A 21,379-nucleotide genomic window follows, 5' to 3' on the forward strand; every position below is an offset into this window, starting at 1 on the left:
AGCAACTTGCAGATATACTCACAAAAGGAGTTCCTAAGAAGGTCCTTTTATGACTCACTTGGCAAGTTGGGCATGGTTGATGTATATGCGCCAACTTGAGGGGGAGTGTTAGCGTGAGTCATGGAGTTAGTTTAGGAATGTAAATTAATTTGTTATTACTTTCCTATTCTGTATGTGTAGTACATAGTACGTAGGGTTTGTACAACTTGTATCTCTATATATAGCCTCCACTGTGAGATGAATAAGATATCAGAAAATTCATTCTCCAAACCTTGTTATATTTGACTTGTGTAGGGCACATGCTTTTCCGGCTCAGAACTCCATCCAACACCCCAGTTCTGGTAGATGGCCCAAGTTTCACCCTTCCTAGGATATACCAGAAAAGAGCCTTCACCCTTGCCTTTTCTGCAATGCACCTGATGAGAAAACATACGATGATCTGTGATTTCTTCTTCAGTACTCCCAAGTCTGAACTTACCACAGGCAACTAGCAAATCCTTTTCGCACCAATCAATCTCACCATGGTCATCTGGATTGGCATCCAGCAAGACGATTTTCAGCTTAAATCCCGGGGTGTTTAATACTTCCTTGACAAAAGCATAGTATCTGGGCATGCCATCTGCTTCACCATCAAAAAGAGCCCATGTTTGATTAGCTTTAAAAGTACCTACCAACGTTTTGTCATTAAGCACAAACTTATGAAATTGAGGATTAGGAACCTCAATGAGTTCTGGTGTGGATGCAACACCAACATTTGGCACAGGATTAACATTAGCTTTGAAGTTGGTTTCATCATTATCTGGCACAGGTTCCCCAGTTTTACTCTTTTTGCTAGGCAAACATTCTTCTAGTGGGAAGCTTAATTTTTGTAGTGCCTTATTAGGTCCATCCACAGAAGCCGCAGTAAGGTGACCTATCATTTTCGAATGAGCCACACAGCTACATAATTTCTTTTCTTTTCAGTAGCACTGGACAGTGGGCGGTTCCCTGACCATTTTGGAGGGTTCACAAAATCATCATCATCATTACCAAGGTAAGAAAGGTTCTTGTTTTTCATTAAAGATATGCAAATGGGAGAGCCACCATTGAGTTCAGAAGGAATACTGACTTTTTCTTGAATAACATGCTCAGAATCAGGTCTAGCTCTATTTCCATTCTCGAAACTTCCAACAGATCCAATTGAATTCCCTTCTTTTTGGTTCAGATTTCCCGAAGTTCCTGAATACTTGGACTTCACTGAATCAGACTTGGATATTTCAACACCTTCCATCCTTACTGCAACCCCATGCTCACTATATTTCTTTCCAGTGTTAGAAGCTCCATCGACATCAGCAGCAACTTCCACCTTTGACACTGAATTTGAGGCTGCATTTTCAGCTTGAATTCTTTTTACAGGTGAGTTTCCAGCTCCATCATGATTAGATGTTACTTTTATAGGAATTTGATTAGGAAACTTTGAATGATCTGCAAACTGGTTATAGAGAGATTCTGGATGAATACCTTGTATACTAAAATCAGAGGCAACGAAAAGTCTTTGGCATCTTTGACAGCGTAGCAATCTATTTGCAGTCCTTGGAACAATCATACACTGTTTTGCAGAAGGGGCAATTGGTGCTGAATGTGTCTGCTTGCCCCTTTTGATGCTCATTCATGATAGCATACTGTGACCGAGGGATATTCTGAGCATTTCTTGCAGCATCACAGTGTTTCCTGAGAGATAAGTTTTCATCAAACTGATGAGCAGATGGTATTTCACCAGTTCTCAGTAGAGCTCTACACTTCATATCATATCTAAAATGTCTTCCTCGGTCTTCCAGCACCGCATTTGCTTCTCCAATTAACTTCAAAGCAGCCTCCGCACCAGCAAACTTGTTCTTATCAGAATGAAGTAACAGCCCGAGTTTTCTGACTTGTTTCTTGATGATTGCCTCATGAGAAAATCTTTGAACCTGCAGAATCCTATACCAGTCCATTTCACAGCCACCTAGCTTATTTTCCGCTGAGCAGAGAACATCACATACTGCAAGTAATTGAGAAATATTCTCAAGCCCCGGGAAGAGTTGTTGAGCCTTATGTGCCATCTTCCTTGCGCCTGTAAAAGCATTACCCTGCATCATTCTTTCGGCAAGTTGCATTGCGTTGATTGCATCCTCTTTGTTGCAACCCAATGAGTGATTAGAACCAAAAATCACCTAAGTTCTTTCTCATGCAGGAATTCATCACCATAGGAAACAAGCAAATCCACCCATGCACGAACACAAACCAAGCCTAGTAACTCAAATAGGACCACCACTATATCTATCACGATGAAACATCAAATGCACTACCCTTGAGCAGGTGGATATAGGAAATATGTCCTGAAAAGTGGAAGTACCACTCCAAAGCACAGGATACTAATCCCAGAAAGTTCAATCTGCAACCCAATTCCATATCATAGAGAATCAGAGACAATGAACATATATTAATTGTACGGCATATGTATATATAAACACACACACACACATACAATATGTGCTTTTGAAAACAAGTTTACATATGCATTTTGCAGAATGTATGTGCAGTAAACAAAAATCTCAGACCAATAAATTCCGTTTGGAGAAATACCCATATCTGATTCATTCACTTGGTCCTTGAAAACCCTCTCTAGAACCCACAAATAACAACTCAAAAAACACATACCCATTTCCCAACCTGACAATGAAAATAGACCAGACCCGCACTTTCCCTCAAGTATCTATCTGAAGCCATCCCATAACCTCAATTGTCAATACATCCCACATTTCTCAACTGGGTAACCCCAATTCTTTGAGTAGTTAATCATCTTAAGCACCTCAATTCTCAAGACCTCAACTTTTCATTATACAAAAAGGGAAAGAAATGAAGGATTTAATTTTCTGTTTTCGTCCTCTATGGTTTTCATTCGAGTAAACATGGGAACACAAGTGTTCTAATCTAACCAACCCTAAAAGCAATTTTGACCACAAAAATGGAAATCAGCTAAATGCAGAGCCCAAGTACAGCTAGAAAATGGAGAGAACGACCAGCATAGCATTAGAGTATATAAAGAAGAAGAAGAACTTACTTTTTGTGATGTGGGTTGCCATCACAGTGTAGCTATCAAAACTAAAGTGAGGAAAATGGAAGGGCAGATCGTCTTTTTGTTTTTGGCGAGTGAAGTGATTTAGATTGAGAGAGAAGGGTAAAAGGGAGAATTCGCACGTTATATTATGATGGTAAAGAGAGGGAATTTCAATTTGTTGGGAAAATGTTGTTCGGCAGTTTGGCCAAGTTAAGTTTTCTCCCCTTTTTACCCTTTTGCACTAGTTAACAACTCAACACTCGATAAAGAATTAAAGATAGCAAATGAATACAACTCTCAGCATGTCACTGATGCTTCACTGATGTTAAACATAAAGCATCAATCACTGATTGCATATGTTAAACATAAAGCATCAATCACTGATAAAAAAAAGAAAAGACAATTACGAATTTACTTGATAAAGCTACTCGGAGGCACGGACACCAGTAAAAGTTCAAGGTTGGCAACTAAACTCCAACCTTTTCATGTCATTTACCGCTATCTACGGCCAAATATATACAGACTCAGGTACAGGAGTTCTCGAAAGTTATCTATATAATACATATCAGTCTTCATAGATGTGTCGATGCTCTCAACGATAATCAGCCTAACAGTGGAATAGCACTTCCCTTTGGGTGGGTGAGGTTGCCATCTTTTGTAATATGAATGCCATTGTCTACAGCATTAACATATTGACTTGCTTCTAGCTTAACAGAATCCGCCAAATCATTACCAAAGAAGGAGAAGTGACAAACCCGTGATTCAACTTTCTCAGAAGTCTCTATTTCAGCAAAAGGTGTCTCCTGTTTGTTACCTGTTTGTATGCTTGGAGAACCCATTTCAGGTTTAGCTTTAACGTCAAGGAATTCACCAGACAGACCATGAGTTTCAGAATTCATGCTTGTTTGATCCATTTTCATATCACCAAGGTGACGGGAGTAGTCAGGAGTGTTCAGCACAGAGGCAGGATCACAATCAAAAAGCCATTTGGGAACACCATTTTTCTCATAACCAGAAACTGATAACGGATCAAGCTCCCAACACCCTGCAAGTCGACTGTTACTCATCTTGGCATGCTTAAAAGCAGAAATCTGGTGAGAGAATCTACCCAACTCATCCTGCGGTATATCAATGACACCAGTTTTTGTACTCTGCACTGTTGGAGCCTTGAATACTGACTTAAATCCATTAAACTGTTCCAGAACCACAATCTTTGTACTCCGATGCACAGCTTCTAGCACTTCCACCACTAGACATTCACCCTGCCCCATGTTAGGACAGGTCACCAGTGGATTGTGCTCCTTGTATAGTGCCCAAACTTCACCTCTCCTAGGAATTATTTCAAATATGTTGTGGCCCAAAAGTTTGGGTTTGATACGATGAGATAATGAGGTGACAGAGAACAGTGTAGGTGGAGCTCGTTTGACTTTAAATATCCCACAACAAACCGGCTGAACCATGTTTCTGGGCTCCGAGAAAGATTCAAGCAATCCCATTCGCAAATAAAATTGCCCCGAAGACACAGTCCTCTGAACTCTTCTGTTTGGCTTGACATTAACCTTCTTAACTTGAGCAAAGGTCTTAGGCATTCCATTCCCATCACTATACATTGCCCATATTTGACCAGCCTTAATCTTCTCCTCAGACTTCTGTGCATTAAAGTCATAGAATTGAGCAGCTGAAGAAGATGGAGGGGTAGAAGAGCTTTTCATGGAACTGATAGAATCATGATCCTTAAGTGTGTCATTCATTCTGTTAATAACACTGAGGAATTGGCTCTGCCTCAACCTTTTTGGATGACTCACAGCACTTTTAGATACCCCACCTTCCACTGAGTTCTTCTCTTTCTTCTCAGTATAACTCTTCAATTGTCTCTCCCTCAATCTTTTGGGAGCAATCACAAAATCATCATCACCATCATCCTCATGATCATCATGATCATCATACTCATTGTTGCCATCAAAATCATCGTCCTCGTCCTCGTCCTCATCGTCATCATCATCATAATCATAATCACTATCATCATCGCCATCATCACTTTCGTCATCGTCGTCGTCATCATTTAGAGTTCCAGAAGGACTACTGACCTTTTCGACTAATTGTTCAAAATCAGCTCTAGCAGTATCTCCAGTCCCACGGCTTTGACCAGACTCAAAAATTGAATAGTAGACTTCAGAGAGTGCAAGTAATTTACAAATGTTCTCATCCTCAGGGAAGAGCTGGTGAGCTATCCTTGCCATTTCCCTTGCTCCAGAAAAATCATTCTCTTGAATTTTCAATTCCGAAAGTTGCATTGCCCTGATTGCCTCCCCTTTGTTCCTCTCCATTGCTGATCTAGAAATAAGAATCACCTATGTTCTCTCACACGATACACACCAACACAAAACAGAAGCTCGAGTAATCCATAACCTCAAACTGCACAAATACAAATCAAGCAAGCAAGTACAGTCAGACAGTCCTTTCATCTAAATAACATACTAAAAAGTCAATAGCCATTCAGTAACTTTCAACAAGTATCATCAACATTACCATTAAGTAAGGGTACGTGGTAAGAGCATGAGCAAAACCAATCAACTGAAAGATTCAGAACATTCCCAATGACACAGCAGTGCAGCACCCAACAGCAAAGCCTAAATCCAAGCTCTCAAACCTGGAGACCAATATGTAAGAACACGAAACAGTGTGAACCAGTCTTAATACAGCTGCACACACACATACATCATATGTATCTACACTACATTTATATGCATAATCTAATCCATTTGGAAAACTTGCGAAAATCTTTATCCAAACCCCGACTCCCCAATTTAACAAGATAAAACTGAAATTCCATTTATACCCAGGACTGAGAAGCAGTTCCCATTGTGATAACACAACTCAAATTAACAACATTTCATCCCACATTGATCAAAACTACTCCCCAATTCCATATATGCATCTGCTCCAATACTCCAACAATTCAACAAATCCAAACAAACCCTTGTGTAGAAATCTCATCCTATCTTAAAAAAGATCAAACCTTTCACACAATTCAGCTAAAAAAAAAAACCTCAAATTCACCACAGCTGAACTAAAACGAAACCAAAAAAGCCAACCTTTCACATCGAAATTGCACATACAAATTCCAAATCACACATAATATTTCGAAACGAACACAGAGATCAGCTCAAATGCAGCACAAAATTGAGATCCGTGAGAGCTCAAATCAAGCTCGACAGTGACGATCAAGGCGTGTAGTACAGTAAATGACCCACAGAAAAGAAGCCCAATTCAACCCGAGAATTAAGGAAACCCTAGGCGAGAGAAGAAGAAGAGTACCTGTGATCTCGGCGCCGATTTCGGGGTTTGAGAGAGAGGCGGGAAGAGAAGAGTGGGAACAACTCTGAGGGAGAAGGAATGGGTTTCCCAATCTGGGCCAAATAATAGAGAGGGACACGTGTCGACTAGGCAGGCGTGAAGCTTTTTTGGAGAGAGTTTCACGACGTGCAGTTGCAGAGGGCGGCGTGGCCGAGTTTTATTGGAGAGGACAAGACACAGTGGATTTTTATGCGGGAAATCTGCAGATTTGTCATGAGTAAAGGAATAAAAGAGTGAGGAAAAACCAAGGCTGATGAGACTGGAGAGAAGTGTTGGAATCAAGATCTTTTCAGTAGAGATTCTGAAATATAACAGTTTTGAGTAGACAGTAGTTACTGACTAGGTATAGAGCATATGCAATCATTGGTTGTGATACAATTGTTTGTATTTTGGGTTTGATTTTGCTATGCTTTTCTCTAATTCGTTTTTTATAAGGTTAAAGTCATATCTATCCGGATTATCTCTCACGTTGTCCACAGTTTTCGATCGTGCGCTTTGATGATTGTTATTCTTACTTAAGACGAGCAACCAGAGACATATATTCTCCCATTTGTTTTTGGTATTTACGTAGCTAATCGCTTGATATCTTTCAATTCGGTTAAACTTTTCTTGGTATCATGGCGTATTCGGCGACTTCAAAAAATTGGTTAAGTTTTTAACAACAAAAATGATGCTTGGCTATATAGTAGTAGAATTATGCATCTATGAATCAAAGGCAATTGCTTTTCTGCCAACCAAACTGGTACAAGCCGTACAACTGATTCATTATTAAAATTCCAACAAATTTTCTAGTGAAGATTCAAAATTTAGTTCTTTTAAGTAAAGATTTTGGCATTCGCGGCTTCAGGAAACGGAGATACTGAGTAGGTGTGCTAGTGAATGGCAAATTTTGTTTACAAAATATGGATGTTCGAATGCGATTCTTTGAAGCTCTTGCTGTCTAGTTTTCTGTAAACTCTTTTGGACAACTGTAATGACTGTAAACAAGACTTGACAATCAACACACCCTACAGAAAACTTAAAACCTACAAATAAGTCGATAAACATACACTAATAAACACAAGCTGAAAGTACCATTAGGTGGTGGCTATAATGCCACATTTGTTTATAAAAGGAGTACTTTCTCAGTTGCTTAAAAAACCTGGATATGATTCAAAGTTTCACTGAAGCTACTGCAGAAATGTCAAAAGACAGATAATTCACTTCCAAAATATATACACCCTAAGGGTAAATATCAAAACCATAATTCATTTCCGGAAAATAAGTTCATACGCTGATATGCTGGGTGTATTGATTTGATCCTCTCATCGATCTGATATGGAGCACCAGTACTTTCCCTGTGTCACAAAACATTAACTTGCTTCTAGTCTATCACAATTGGTTCACTGTTGATGTTCCCGTTCTTGCGTTCCCCCCTTTCAGGATCTTTCTTCACCTGTTTCACAGCAGGGCAAGCTCTACTTTTCTTCACCCGTTTCACAGCGGAGCGAATTCTACCAGAAGGTATAAAGCCAGATAGTTTGGCTGCAGTGACGGTGCTTCTTCGGTTGGCAGGCAAAGAAGCAGGATCAAACTTAAAAGAACCTTTAGGAACACCATATCCTTCACGACCACTCATCTTGTAAGAGGGAATCTGATGAGAAAATCTATACAGCTCATTAGGTGACACTTGAAACCTGAGAACCCCATGCTGCTCAGCTGGCTCAAACAAACTAACAAATCCTATTACTTTTCCTAAATAAGAAACTCTAGCACCACCCCTTTCAGAAAAATCTGACAGGAGTTCCACAAAATCAAACTTGTATTGTGAATGCTTTTCAGGCTCAGAACTCCACCCCAAATCCCAGTCCTGGTAGAGGGCCCAGGTTTCTCCCTTCCTAGGATATATCCAAAAAGAGTTTTTATCCTTGCTTTTTGTGGGGTGTATATACTCGTGAGAAAACACAGTATGATCTGTAATTTCTTCAGTGCACGCAAGTCCGAACTTACCACATGCAACTGGCAACTTTTTGCTACACCAATCAACCTCACCTTGGTCATCGGGATCAGGCTCCAGCCAGGTGATTTTCAATTTAAATCCAGGGCCTAATACTTTCCTGATACATGCATAGCGTCTTGGCATGCCATCTGCTGGATCATAAAGAACCCATGTTTGATCGGCTTTAAAAGGCCGCTGTTCCACAGCTTTACCGAGCACAAAAATTGAATAGTAGACTTCAGAGAGTGCAAGTAATTTAGAAATTTTCTCATCCTCAGGGAAGAGTCGGTGAGCTACTCGTGCCATTTTCCTTGCTCCAGCAAAATCATTCTCTTGAATCTTCAATTTTGAAAGTTGCATTGCCCTGATTGCCTCCCCTTTGTTCCTCTCCATCACTGATCTAGAATTAAGAATCACCTACGTTCTCTCACACGACACACACCAACAAAAAACAAAAAGTTCGAATAAAAATCTACCCCTGCTTGTCCAAATTCCAGTCACCCATAATCCTCAAACTGCTCAAATACAAATCAAGCGAGTAAAGTCAGACATCCCACCAGTACGTAGTTATCTAAAAAACATGCAACAAAGCCAATCACCATTCTATAACTGTCAATAACTGTCATCAACATTACCTGGCAAAAGTATGAGCAAATCATCTAAAAGATTCAGGACATCCCCATTGACACAAAAGCGCCACCTAAACCCGAAGCGGAAACACGAGCTCTGAAACCTGGAGACCAAATCCATATGTAAAACAGTGAACCAGTGTTCATAATGTTGCATACATTTATAACACGTGCACACACACAAGCATACATCTTTTTTTGTGTGGTCAACATAAGCATACATCTATACTGCAGTTTTATGCATAAACAAATCCATTAGGAACACACTCCCAATAAATCCAATGTCTTTTACAATCTTATTCTAAACCCTCTTTCTCCAAAGTAAGAAGAAAACTGAAATTCCATTTTTGCCCAATGTGATTACAAACTCAAATTAACAACATTTCATCCCACATTGATCAAACAACTCCCCAATTCCATATATGCATCTGCTTCAGTACTTGAACAATCTAACTAAGCCCAATACAGAACTCTCATCATAGCTCAAAAAAGATAGAAGCTTTTCCACATTTCAGCTCACAAAAACCCTAAACCATAAACTACACATCGAAATTGCAGTTAAACTGCAGCATAAAATTAGAGAGATTGAGTTCCCCAGAGCTAAAAATCAAGCTCAATAGAGACGATCAAGGTGTTTGTACAGCAAATCACCCACAGAAAAAAGAAGAGCAATTCGGCCCGAGATTTAAGGAAACCCTAGATGAGTGAAGAAGAAGAGTACCTGTGATCTCGGCGAGGGTTTCGGGGTTTGAGAGAGAGAGAAAGGAGAAGAGAGCGGGAAGGAGTAGAGAGGAGGAATGGGTTTCCCAATCTGGGCCTATTAATGGAGACGGACACGTGTCGATAAGACACTGGATGAGGAACGCGGCGTGTAAAGTAGGCGGAGGGAAACGTGGCGGCCTTTCATTGGAAAGGACTAAACACATGAGATTTTATTTATTATTATTATTATTATTATTTTTTTTTTGGAAAGACAAAATATGGATTTTTGAATGTGATTTTCTCATGCACAAAACTTAAACCAACAATAAGTCAGATAACCATAAGCACAAGCTGAGAGTACCTTTAGGTGCTGCAATGCCACATTTGTATAATAAAAGGAGTACTACCTCAGTTTGCTGGAAAAAAACCAGGATATATGATTCAAAGTTTCACTGAAGCTAGCTACTACAGAAACATCAAAAGACAGATGATTCACATTCAAAAATATATACACCCACGGATAAATATCAAAACCATAATTCATTTCCGGAAAATAAGTTCATACGCAGGGTGTATTGATTTGATCCGCTCATCGGTCTGATATGAAGTAGCAGCACTATCCATGCGTCGCCAAACGTTAAGTTGCTTCTAGTCTAGCACAATCGGTTCAATGTTGAGGTTCCCGTTCTTGTCTTCCCCCCTTTCAGTATCTTTCTTCACCTGGTTCACAACAGGGCGAGCTCTTCCAGAAGGTAAAAAGCCAGAAGGTTTGGCTATGGTGACAGTGCTTCTCCGATCAAAAAGACTGGAAGGCAAAGAAGCAGGATCAAACTCGAAAGAATCTGCAGGAACACCGTATCCTTCACGACCGGTCATCTTGTGAGAGGGAATCTGATGAGAAAATCTATATAGCTCATTAGGTGACACTTGAAACCTGAGAACCCCATGCTGCTCAGCTGGCTCAAACAAACTGACAAATCCTTTTACTTTCCCTAAATAAGAAACTCCAGCACCACTCCTTTCAGAAAAATCTGACTGGAGTTCTACGAAATCAAACTTGTATTGTGAATGCTTTTCAGGCTCAGAACTCCACCCCAAATCCCAGTCTTGGTAGAGGGCCCAGGTTTCTCCCTTCCTCGGATATATACGAATAGAGCTCTTATCCTTGCCTTTTGTGGAGTGTATATATTCATGAGAAAACACAGTATCATCCGTAACTTCTTCAGTGAGCGCAAGTCCAAACTTACCACATGCAACTGGCAACTTTTTGCTACACCAATCAACCTCACCTTGGTCATCAGGATTAGGCTCCAGCCAGGTGATTTTCACCTTAAATCCAGGGCTCAATACTTTCCTGATACATGCATAGTGTCTTGGCATGCCATCTGCTGGATCATAGAGAACCCATGTTTGATGGGCTTTAATAGTTCTCTGTAACTCAGCTTTACTGAGCGCAAATGTATGGTACTCAGGTTCAGGAACCTCGTTGATCTTTCGCATGGATGTCATGGACTTGCTGCCGTTGTTATCTGCCATGGACTTCCTGCCATTGTTATCTGCCATGGACTTCCTGCCATTGTTATCTGCTATGGACTTCCTGCCCTTAATATCTGCCATGGACTTCCTCCCATTGTTATCGACCATGGACTTGCTGCCATTGCCATCTGCTGCCACGGATGTTTCTTCTACCTGCCATTGCATAATTTCACTAGTGTAGTTCTTTTTGCGTCTCAATCTTTGATTTCCTAATTTCTTATACTCATCCATTGCAAAAAGCGCCAAAACAGTTGGCCTATATACTCCACCATCCGCAGATCCATTGACCCTCTTCCTTCTAGTAGCAGAGGACAAAGAGCTTTCCCTCACTTGCGAAGGACCCACATTTCCATCACCATTCACATTGACATCGCCAGCATTATCACCATCATCATTATCATCATCTAAAGTTTCAAAGAAAGAAGGATTATGCATATTCCTCGACGATCTCCTGGTGTGGTTCTCCCTGACTTCAGAAGGATTACCAACCTTTTCTAGATCAGAATCAGCTTGAGCTCCTTTTCCAGTCTTGGAACTATCACCAGAACCAAGAGTCGAATTCTCTCCTCTTTTTCTGTGCATATTTCTTGATTTTCTTGAATCCTTTGACTTCCGTAGACTAGACTCAGACCTTTCAACCCCTTGCTTCTCTATTCCAACTCCATTCTCAATATCTCTCTTTACAGTCTCAGAGGCTCCACCAACTTCAGCAGCACTTACCGCCTTTGACGTTGCATTTCCATTATGAAATGTTTTGGAAGAACGGGTTCCAGTCCCACCATTACTTTGTAAAGCTCCTTTTGAAGAACCTTGACTTGGAGCCACTGTGTGATTTGGGAATTGATTCCCAAGAGATTCTGTACCCAAATCAGAGGCATCAAAAATTCCTAGGCATCTTTGACAAAATATGAGCCGATTTGCAAAGTTGTAATCGTACATTCTTTTACAAGAGGGGCAAGCTATCTTGATTGTGTCTGGTTGCACAGGTTGTTGTACATTCACCGGCTGTTGTAGATTCACACTAGTATACCGTGACTGAGGAACGCTACTTCCAGCACTGGAATATTTGGGTCCAAAGAAGTTAATACTTGAGTGATGACCAAATGATCTGGTGCCAGTACCCAGTAAAGTGCTATACTTGATGTCATATTTAGAACGACTTCCTGGGTCAAACAGCACCCTATATGCTTCCCCGATCAGCTTAAAAGCACCCTCCGCCCCAGTTAAACTAGTCTTATCAGGATGAAGTAGCAGCCCAAGTTTTTTGTATTGTTTTTTGATGGTTTCTCTGTCCTCATATTGCTGAACCTGAAGAATGCCATACCAGTCCATTTCTGATCCCCCTACCTTCTTTTCTGCTGCACAGTGAACTTCACATACTGTAATTAATCGAGAAATGTTGTCAAGCTGAGGGTAGAGTCGTTGAGCCTTCAGTGCCATCTCCTTTGCTCCTTTAAAGTCCTTATTTTGAATCTTTTTCTCTGAAAGTTGCATTGCCCTGACTGCCTCGTCTTTGTTGCACTCCATGGCTCACTTAAATTCCAAACTCACCCAAAGATGCTCTCACATACGCAAAATATACACCTTGTCAAAAGATGAAAGTCACCCCTGCATGTCTACATCTGCACAACCACAAGTCAAATGAGTTGAGAAATATACACCCTACCAACCTTATATCTAACTCGTAAACATGAATGACCAGATTCACTGCATTCATCTAAAAGATTATTACAATTTCAACTAAACCCTTAACCAAGTCTAATGCAGATATACAGTATACAAAATAGCTAGGAACACCAAAGCAAATCAAAATCCCAATTCAAAACTACACAAAACCAGCCATTCACAAACAGCTAGGAAACCCAAATTCAAAACCTGAGTATAAGATACTAGCTATCCTGAAACCAATAGTCTGAATACAGATAGCCTTTTTCACAAATATAAAAATCAAAACAATGAACACAGAAACGTTACCATAACAAATAACACAAACCCAGAAACGTATATACGTTTTAATCCAAACCCAGAACGCCAAAACCCTTGGCTTCATAAAATTATCCATAAAGGAACAACCTTTACATGAATCAACAACACAGTCACATAAGCAAGTAGTCAAGGAGTCAACTTTAACCAAACCAATATCAGCATATCAACCACAGAGCTCAAATTTGAGCTGAGACAAAGCCCAGAGACACAGATTCTGACAGATAAAACAAGCAAAACTCAAAACCAAACACAAATTCTTAAATGAGCTGAGGAAACTCACCCAGAATTCTTAAGAATCTTGAGGGGTGACAAACATGCAAATCCATGGAATGTGAGATGAGCTGAGAGAGGAGGAGTGTGATTTGGAATTAGGGATTTGAGAGTCACCGACTGTGAGGGAGTTGCTGACGGCTGATTTGGTATTTGGGGAAGGAAGGAAGGAGCGTAACAACGTTTTGACGTTTTGGGTTTTCTGAGACTGCGGCTTGTGTTGCCGTTTTGGATACAACGTTATGGATTTGTTCGTTTTTTTTTTTTTTTTTTTTTTTTGGAGTGTGAGGGTTGACACCTGGCTGGGAGACTAAGCTCAGAGCTTGACAGCTAATGGTTTACAAGTGTGGAGGACTAGCTTAATGGGATTTTGTTGGACCAAAATTAGACTAGTTCTTGAGATTAGACAGTGATTTAGATATGAAGTTCTACCAGTGATTTAGACAGTGAACAATTTAGAATTTAGAATTTAGAATTTAGAATTTCGATTCGCTCTACGAGTCGACGGTATGACTAATCAAAACTTGAGAGGTAATGTAAACAACTAATCATTATAGTGAACTTCAGTTGTGTTATATTTAAAGTTAAAACGTTGTAGTGTAAGACATCGTAAATTAAGTTATCAAGTTTAATTCGTTTGATGCAGTAACATCTGAAAGAGTACAATTTGTTAGAGACAAAGTCATCTAACGTCATATCAAATAAAACTTCAGGTGACTAAGACTTCAAAATTGACAACTAATGCAATGTAAAGATTAATCAAGAACATACGTGAATGTGTAGTAATAAATCATGGTTGAGGCTTCCTTGGGAAGGCTATCTAAGGACCGATGATCAAGTTCTCTCAATAATATAGATGGTGAGCAGTGGACGACTATTTAATCACTACAATGAAAGCCAAGTACTTGAACTTGAACACTATGCTACCTAAAACTCTTCAGCCTCTGACCCTCTGTGGGTAGCTATTATCTACCATACAAGGGATTACTATGAAGTAGGAACAGAAAGCTGAATCTTAGCAGATTGCTGGTAAAATATGCTCGCAAGTTTTCATACCATTTAGGGATCATTTACAGTAGATGTTCCAGTTTCTTCCGAATTCATTACATTGAGATGGTTCAATTTTATGGACTAGACACCAAAACTACTGCATTATATTGCCGAAACTACTGCAGTATTCCGACTTAAAAGTATTATCCACAAGCTCTGGGTTGGCTACAAAACTTTCTTCACGTGGAATGACCTTGTCTGGCCAAATATTTACGGCCTAAGAGTAAATTCAAAAAATTTCGACATTCATGTTCACAAGATATTCCATAAGTGAAATCAGAAATTTATTGGTACAACATGACAAATGAACAGCTACTTGCATATATCATAACTAAGATGCAACTGGAAAGCAGAGGATAAGCTGCAGCATGAAATTGGAGACAAGTTCATCATGTGTTTCTTGCCAATGTATCCCTGATCAGTTGCTTATTTGCTGCATTGGCGAAAGATTAAGAGAAAGCCCATGATTAGATTAAATAGTTAACCCTGTGTCAAATATGGAAAATTACTAGAAAGGTTGAATCTATTATATAAAACTTACCAGGTATACCAGAAAACTTTTCAACCTGTACAAATGCTTGGTTAAGGAACATTTCTGTCCCAAAAACCACGGCTGCTCCAGACTCTTGTGCTTCGGTCAAGAGTCTGGTCCATTTAGGTGTGTAAATGGCATCAAATACCAGACAGTAGTTTTTAAGAGCTTCCTGTCAAAATAAAGAAAGATATGTCAACTTACTTAAGCATATGAAGATGAACAGTCAACATGAGGGACACCACAGTAATGCTACAATAGTAATAAAAATAGGAAGAAATTTAAAACTACTTCTCTGTTGTGGTTGGAGAAATAAGACAGTACTTAACTGCAGCATATAGATAAAATTCCAAAAACTTGATCTTTCATCAAATTGACAACTGCACAAACAACTATAGAATGTGACGGTAGACAAACCTTTGGGATGGGTGTTTGATCAGTTTTAGGTTTCATTCCAACAGATGTGGTATTTGCAAGAACCATACCATCCTCTGGATGGAAGTTCTCCAACTCAGCAAGAGTAATAGCTTCTCCTCCAACTTTGTCCGCTAGTATCTTGGCTTTGTCTAGCAGTCAGAAAAAAATAAAATTGAACTCTCTAAGAAGTAGACTCTATCTAACAAGGAAACTTGCTACTTCAAATCAGAGTAAAAGGGGATATGGTAGATTTAAGTTATGCAGCAGCTACAACAACTGTTCATTTTCATGACAAAAAAAACACCAACCATGGAGAAAACTGAAGAAAATATTCATTTGAAGCAAGCTTTCTTTTATCGTTCCTTCTTGTTTAACCCAAGTAACATACACTTATAGCTATTGTTCTGATAAATAGGTGGAAGAGAAGAAACAAAAAAAAAAAAATACTATCGGCAATGCAACTTTCAGATAAGTAAGCACTAGGCCCAAAGATTTGGTTGGCAAAGTAATGAATGCAAGATTGAAGACTCACCAAATGAGCGATTGGCAACAACAACTCTTGCTCCCTTTTGTTTTCCACCATATGCCAGTGCCTTTCCAGCACCACCAGCTCCCATGACCACAAATAACCTACCAGCTAATGGGGAACCAGATCCATTATTTGAACCGTTCAATCCTAATCCTGTACAAAAAAACTAGTGTGGTTATTCACCTCTCCAAATTAGCTAGTAGATCAATTTTGCATAGCATGTCAAATGAAAAGAAACCTCGAAGTCCTTCCTCAATAGCTGCAATTGCTCCAAGATAGTCAACATTGTAGCCCTTTAACTTCCCATCAGTTGGGTTCCTGATCATGCAACTAATAGCTCCTATTGCCTGAAAAAAAAAAAGAATTGAGAAATAATTTTTAATATGCATACCAGTTAGATGCCTCAGTGACTATCCTAGTCAGATTTTATCTCAAACTATTCATAGGTGAGGAAACGGACTGCGACAATAAGCCAGATAATATGTCAAAGAAAAGAAACTAATAATGTACCAGAGCATTTGGATCGATCTCATCACAACATTTGAATCCAGCTTCTTTGTGAGGAATTGTGTAACTGTTTTCAAATAAATACTTGAATTAATCCCAAATTAGAGCATCTTTGTAGGGTAACACAAAGGGAAATGTTTTCAAGTAATAACTTGATTGTAATATATACATAATGAAAGTCTTTAAGGCACCAAAGTTTGGCAGTTTGTACGTAAAATATGTTTAATGGCACAAATCACAGAAGAGAAAAGTACATTTCATTTCCCAATAAAAAGAAGAAGAGAAAAGTAAGCATTATGTAGCAGCTTCTGATATCAAATTTTACCTGTATCCAACCCAATCAGGGGAGTTATAGGTATTGATAAAGTTTGCAACACTATCAACCAACAATGGCAAATAAATTCCATTGAAGTTATTTGCTTTAAATGCTGCATTGTATAGATGAGGACTTTTGCTGTGACCAATAGGATTTCCTATCACACCATGCACTTTGGTATCGGCTCCAATCTGCCTGAAATTGTATAACTCCAACAAATCCGTTACAGTTGGCTGGCCAGGAGCTGATACCTCACCCGCCACTAGTGTACCAAATGTTGCAAATGACCCATATTTTGCACTAAGGACACGAGAGATCAAACCCTTATCTCCCATCACAAGCCCTATCATTGGGACCTACAGTTTGAGAACAAATGTTAGTTGCAGATTGTAGAACATGTCATATAACCTGATAACTCAAGATATAGAGACTGTTATTTAACACTTACAGTTTCGTCAAACAAAACAGTCATAACTGGATTTTTAAGTATGTTCATTTTCAATTTCATTATTACATTACTGGTCATGTTCATCCATAAATATTGATACCTAAATTGTTAATTACCAGGATTGGAATATGGAAGAACATATTGCTACAGAATGAAAGTATAATCTTGAACATCAGAATAATGGGTTTGATCACTTACTTGAGAACGAGCTAGTACTTGAAATATACTTGCGTTGTCCGTGATGTCCAAGGCAGTTGTTGCGACCTTGACTATGTCAGCTCCTGTAGCTTGTATTGTTGCAACAAGATTGCCAATTTCCTCAGCGGATGGAGTACTCTCATAGTTGTGGGAAGAGACTATGATTTTGACCCTTTCTGGCTTCTTCCCTTGAATAGAACTGTAGAAGTCATTTGCTACCTTCATGACCAAAATTTGAGTTTCAGTGACTAGAAAATCAGAATTGCATCATGTTGTATACATTAGTATTGATAAAAGATAAAAACTAACAGGTTTGTGAATCCAAAGACACATGGCATTCCTACCTTTAGTTCAACATCAATATAATCTGCACCCAATTCCATGGCCAAAATGAGTGCCTCTTGTCGCTTCTTTTCATCACCTTCATACTGACCACCTTCCCATTTTGGCCTGTAAGGTAGGTAGGTACATGAAGCATAAGAAAGTTTGCTAAACTGAACTTGATACAGATCTCTAAATGATAATGATTTAACATAAACTGAGAGAAATTATGAAATACTTTTTATCAACAGTGCGGATACATAATTTTTTGCATGTTTGAAGTACAATGAAAATCTAATTGAGATGTGATGGACAAAGACCACAACCACTCTGATTCAATCACTTAAATAAGCCAAACAATATAAATTAAAGAACAGACCATGCCAGCAGCCATGCATGTTCTCAGAAACTAAACGAGCACATAATCTGAGACTTGGTATTGATCCCACAATGACAAGTAAATTTTGTGAACAAATTCAATGAACTAAATGATATATCAAGAGGTTAATAGTTACCTGTAAGTGACAAGTGTTGGCAAAGGGCTGCGCTTAATCAAAGTTTCGAGATCTTGTCTTGGACTGAAGTTCTTGATGTAGTCCAACCGAATCTCAACAAGGTCGGCACCAAGTTCCTTTGCCTGTTGCAGTTGACGCAGCATCTGATCAACTGATTCCCCCATTACCGGTGCACAGATAAGTGTTGAATTTCTTCCTGTTCCATAGCTGATTTGAAGATCCGAAGCAACCAACTACAAGTACACCACTGAAAATTTAAGCAAAACTAGCATACAACTAAAAAGGACTTCGTTCAACTGATAATCTAACTGCTAGGTATGACAGGTACAATGAAGGTTAGACATCTAAGCATGATCCCATTCAACACTGAATTTCCTTACAAATTAGACACAAGAGAAACATAGATTCTATACTCCAAGAAAACAGCATGAACTACAAAACCCAAAACTAAAAAGGACGTCGTTCAACTGATAATCTAACTGCTAGGTATGACAGGTACAATGAAGGTTAGAAATCTAAGCATGATCCCATTCAACACTGAATTTCCTTACAAATTAGACAGAAGAGAAACATAGATTCTATACTCCAAGAAAACAGCATGAACTACGAAACCTAAAACCCCATTTTCCAATTCACTTACTTTCTTTTCCTCCATTTTCTCATTATCCAAACAATAGGGTCACTGAAATTATATCTATTCCTGTACTGAATTCTCTTACAAGAGCAAGAAAAAACCAAATACAACCAATTTCAAACACACACATAAAAAAGGACTAATCTTTTTGGTTACTGCAGTCATCAAAAGCAAAGATAACAATATAAAAACAGAGAATCCCACAATCCTGCAAGAACCATAAACCCCATTCTCTTTCAAATATTTCCTTCATTTCTCACTAACCAAACAAAAGGGTCAATGAAACTAAAACCCAAACAAGCATTCAAACCCAGAATTTCCCATCATAACAAGAAAACCAGATCAACAGAATCTAAATGCAGAACAAACAAAGCATTACCGGAATACTGCTGAGAGTCATAGCTTGCTTGAGATTTGAAGGGTGGCCAAAAATGTCAGCAAACTGAAGTGGGTTTCGTACGTAACAGAGAAAGACTGAGGTGGGTGGGTAGAGTTAGGTGTATATATAGGAGAAGAGAAACTTTCATCACTTTCAGTCCTATATAACAATAAAGACTGTAACTTTCTTGTACTGATTAAAACCATTAAACTCTGACCTCTGTAAGAAAGTTAAAAAAGGTAAAATCTTTCTAACTACCATGTACGAGTTTGATCAGAATTGCAGGCTGATCAACCTGGACTGACTGGACCACCTAACTTTTTGAACTTTCCGGCAGAGCTAACTGAGGCAGAGGTAGGTGAAGAGCAAACCTTTGAAGCTAAAAAGCTGCAGTTTTACGGATTTGTCCTTCACCTTGGCCCAATGGCATGGGGGCACTAACTAACTTTTTTGTCATTTTATGTGTAGACCAACAGTTTGCAAAGGTTTGTTGTGGTGTGGTGTGGTGGCTGTGGATAAATGATTTAACACATTCTCCTTGATTATTATTATTATTGTTTTTATTAAAAATATTAGTTTGTGAATTATACTTGTCCTTCTTTGGGAACTAAAAAGTTAGGTGTTTTGGATATGTCTTGGTTTGAAACAAGGGTACAGCTTCCATTGTAGTCCGAATGTCAATACTTGTTCTCGTTGATATCAAGGTGTTCGATACAATTGGGGCTGCTCAACACTTCAGGTGGTCATTAACACATGAAATTCCTGTTAGCATGGTTGATAAATATTGTATAATATTCAAAGTTTGAGCCTTTGAGACCTCCTTCGGCAAAATAATAGAAGTGCAAACAGGGACGGAACCAGGAATCGAAAGTGGGTTGGGCTAATTTTCACACAGCATACTTACAAAATATTTTTTGAGGTCTGGAACCTAGTGGGAGGCTCATCCTCACGCCTTTATATTAAAAACATATGAGGGGGACATAAAACCAAAACCTCATGAATTGAAAACTACAACGAAAATGATTGTAAGAAAATAACAAACAATAACCTATAACTATCTAAATCGTACCCGCCGGGTTCCACTAACTTCAAACTCCTAAATCACAGAATCATTATCAACACTATCAGCAAACTCTTTTTCAATGTAGAGAACCATCAAATCATCAAGAAAATCATCTTCCATCTTATTTCGAAGTCTACTTTTTATGATGTTCATAGATGAAAAAGCTCTCTCTGTTGTGGCTGTAAAAACTGGTAGAGTCAACACAAGACAAATCAACCTATAAATCATAGGAAAGAATGCAGACTTTCTTGATTCAACTAACTGTCGAGACAAATCGGATACAGAAGATGTGTTGACAAATCTTGGATCAGCTAGAATATTTGCTACAAAAAACCCACACTCCATATCTAGAGTTGACAAATCATATGATGTAAAATCCTCAGGATAAAACTTCAAAGCAAGATTGCAAACATCTTCTGATTTGAATGCAACAAAATTATCACGTGGATCCAATGTAGCACTAAGAACAAGGAGCTCCAATGAATCATCTGGAAATCTATTATCCAACTCTGCCAACTGGAAGTCTATTACAACATTAAGTATGTTGACCCGATAATAATGCTCATTTGTAATATTCTGTTCACAAGCTCTAACACCTTTCTTGTAAGGTAATGACATATCAGGCATAATAATATCATTCTCACAACAAAATGATGCAACCCTTGTAATCAAAGCATCCCAACCATTCTCTCTCAACTCTTGAAGTCTTCTTTTTGCTAATTTTAGGAAGTTTAGAGCATTCAAAATATCTATGGCTTTTTTTTGCAATGATTGACAAAGAAAATCAGTTATCTTCATGACAGATTGCATCAAAAGCAAGCAAAAGACAAAATTAAAGCGCTTCATAGCCTTACCCACATTCTTTGCTTCTGCTTGTATCTTTTTTGGTCCATTTGCAGCCAGTTCTGCAAGAGTTGTTCGGGTAGCTCCAAA

General features: G+C 38.9%; 3 protein-coding genes across 3 annotated transcripts; all 3 read right to left on the reverse strand.

The window, feature by feature from the left end:
• Nucleotides 1–916: 916 nt before the first annotated feature.
• Nucleotides 917–3,099, reverse strand: LOC101310821. The gene is made up of 3 exons (XM_004304996.1): nt 3,083–3,099; nt 1,588–2,413; nt 917–1,508 (listed from the first exon to the last, which is right to left on the reverse strand). The coding sequence occupies exons 2-3, from the start codon at nt 2,133–2,135 to the stop codon at nt 917–919; spliced, it is 1,140 nt and encodes a 379-aa protein (XP_004305044.1). The 5' UTR covers nt 2,136–2,413; nt 3,083–3,099.
• Nucleotides 3,100–3,463: 364 nt separating this feature from the next.
• LOC101311114 lies at nt 3,464–13,009 on the reverse strand. Its single transcript, XM_004304997.1, has 5 exons — nt 10,406–13,009; nt 7,812–8,831; nt 5,609–5,653; nt 5,460–5,494; nt 3,464–5,413 (listed from the first exon to the last, which is right to left on the reverse strand). The coding sequence occupies exons 1-5, from the start codon at nt 12,806–12,808 to the stop codon at nt 3,682–3,684; spliced, it is 5,235 nt and encodes a 1,744-aa protein (XP_004305045.1). The 5' UTR covers nt 12,809–13,009; the 3' UTR covers nt 3,464–3,681.
• Nucleotides 13,010–14,563: 1,554 nt separating this feature from the next.
• Nucleotides 14,564–19,511, reverse strand: LOC101311490 (bifunctional 3-dehydroquinate dehydratase/shikimate dehydrogenase, chloroplastic-like). The gene is made up of 11 exons (XM_004302431.1): nt 19,384–19,511; nt 18,371–18,603; nt 17,879–17,984; nt 17,535–17,753; nt 16,898–17,244; nt 16,576–16,639; nt 16,304–16,412; nt 16,069–16,218; nt 15,537–15,685; nt 15,129–15,291; nt 14,564–15,020 (listed from the first exon to the last, which is right to left on the reverse strand). The coding sequence occupies exons 1-11, from the start codon at nt 19,402–19,404 to the stop codon at nt 14,977–14,979; spliced, it is 1,605 nt and encodes a 534-aa protein (XP_004302479.1). The 5' UTR covers nt 19,405–19,511; the 3' UTR covers nt 14,564–14,976.
• Nucleotides 19,512–21,379: the final 1,868 nt, after the last annotated feature.

Source organism: Fragaria vesca, linkage group LG6 (assembly GCF_000184155.1).
Source record: "Fragaria vesca subsp. vesca linkage group LG6, FraVesHawaii_1.0, whole genome shotgun sequence".
Classification (NCBI taxonomy): Eukaryota; Viridiplantae; Streptophyta; class Magnoliopsida; order Rosales; family Rosaceae; genus Fragaria; species Fragaria vesca.

Excerpts from the sequence above, each read along its gene's own strand:
- LOC101311114 (XM_004304997.1), bottom strand. The coding sequence starts at position 12,808 with ATGGAGTGCAACAAAGACGAGGCAGTCAGGGCAATGCAACTTTCAGAG. Across the intron at positions 8,832-10,405 it reads ACCTCAACATTGAACCGATT|GTGATTCTTAATTCTAGATC; the intron begins GTGCTAGACTAG and ends GAGAGAACGTAG. Across the intron at positions 5,654-7,811 it reads ACATCAACAGTGAACCAATT|TTGATTGGTTTTGCTCATGC; the intron begins GTGATAGACTAG and ends TGAATCTTTCAG.
- LOC101311490 (XM_004302431.1), bottom strand. The coding sequence starts at position 19,404 with ATGACTCTCAGCAGTATTCCG. Across the intron at positions 15,686-16,068 it reads TGTTGCCAATCGCTCATTTG|ACAAAGCCAAGATACTAGCG; the intron begins GTGAGTCTTCAA and ends TCTGACTGCTAG. Across the intron at positions 15,292-15,536 it reads ATCAAACACCCATCCCAAAG|GAAGCTCTTAAAAACTACTG; the intron begins GTTTGTCTACCG and ends TTATTTTGACAG.
- LOC101310821 (XM_004304996.1), bottom strand. The coding sequence starts at position 2,135 with ATGCAACTTGCCGAAAGAATGATGCAGGGTAATGCTTTTACAGGCGCA. Across the intron at positions 1,509-1,587 it reads TGCCCCTTCTGCAAAACAGT|TATACAAGGTATTCATCCAG; the intron begins GTATGATTGTTC and ends CTCTGATTTTAG.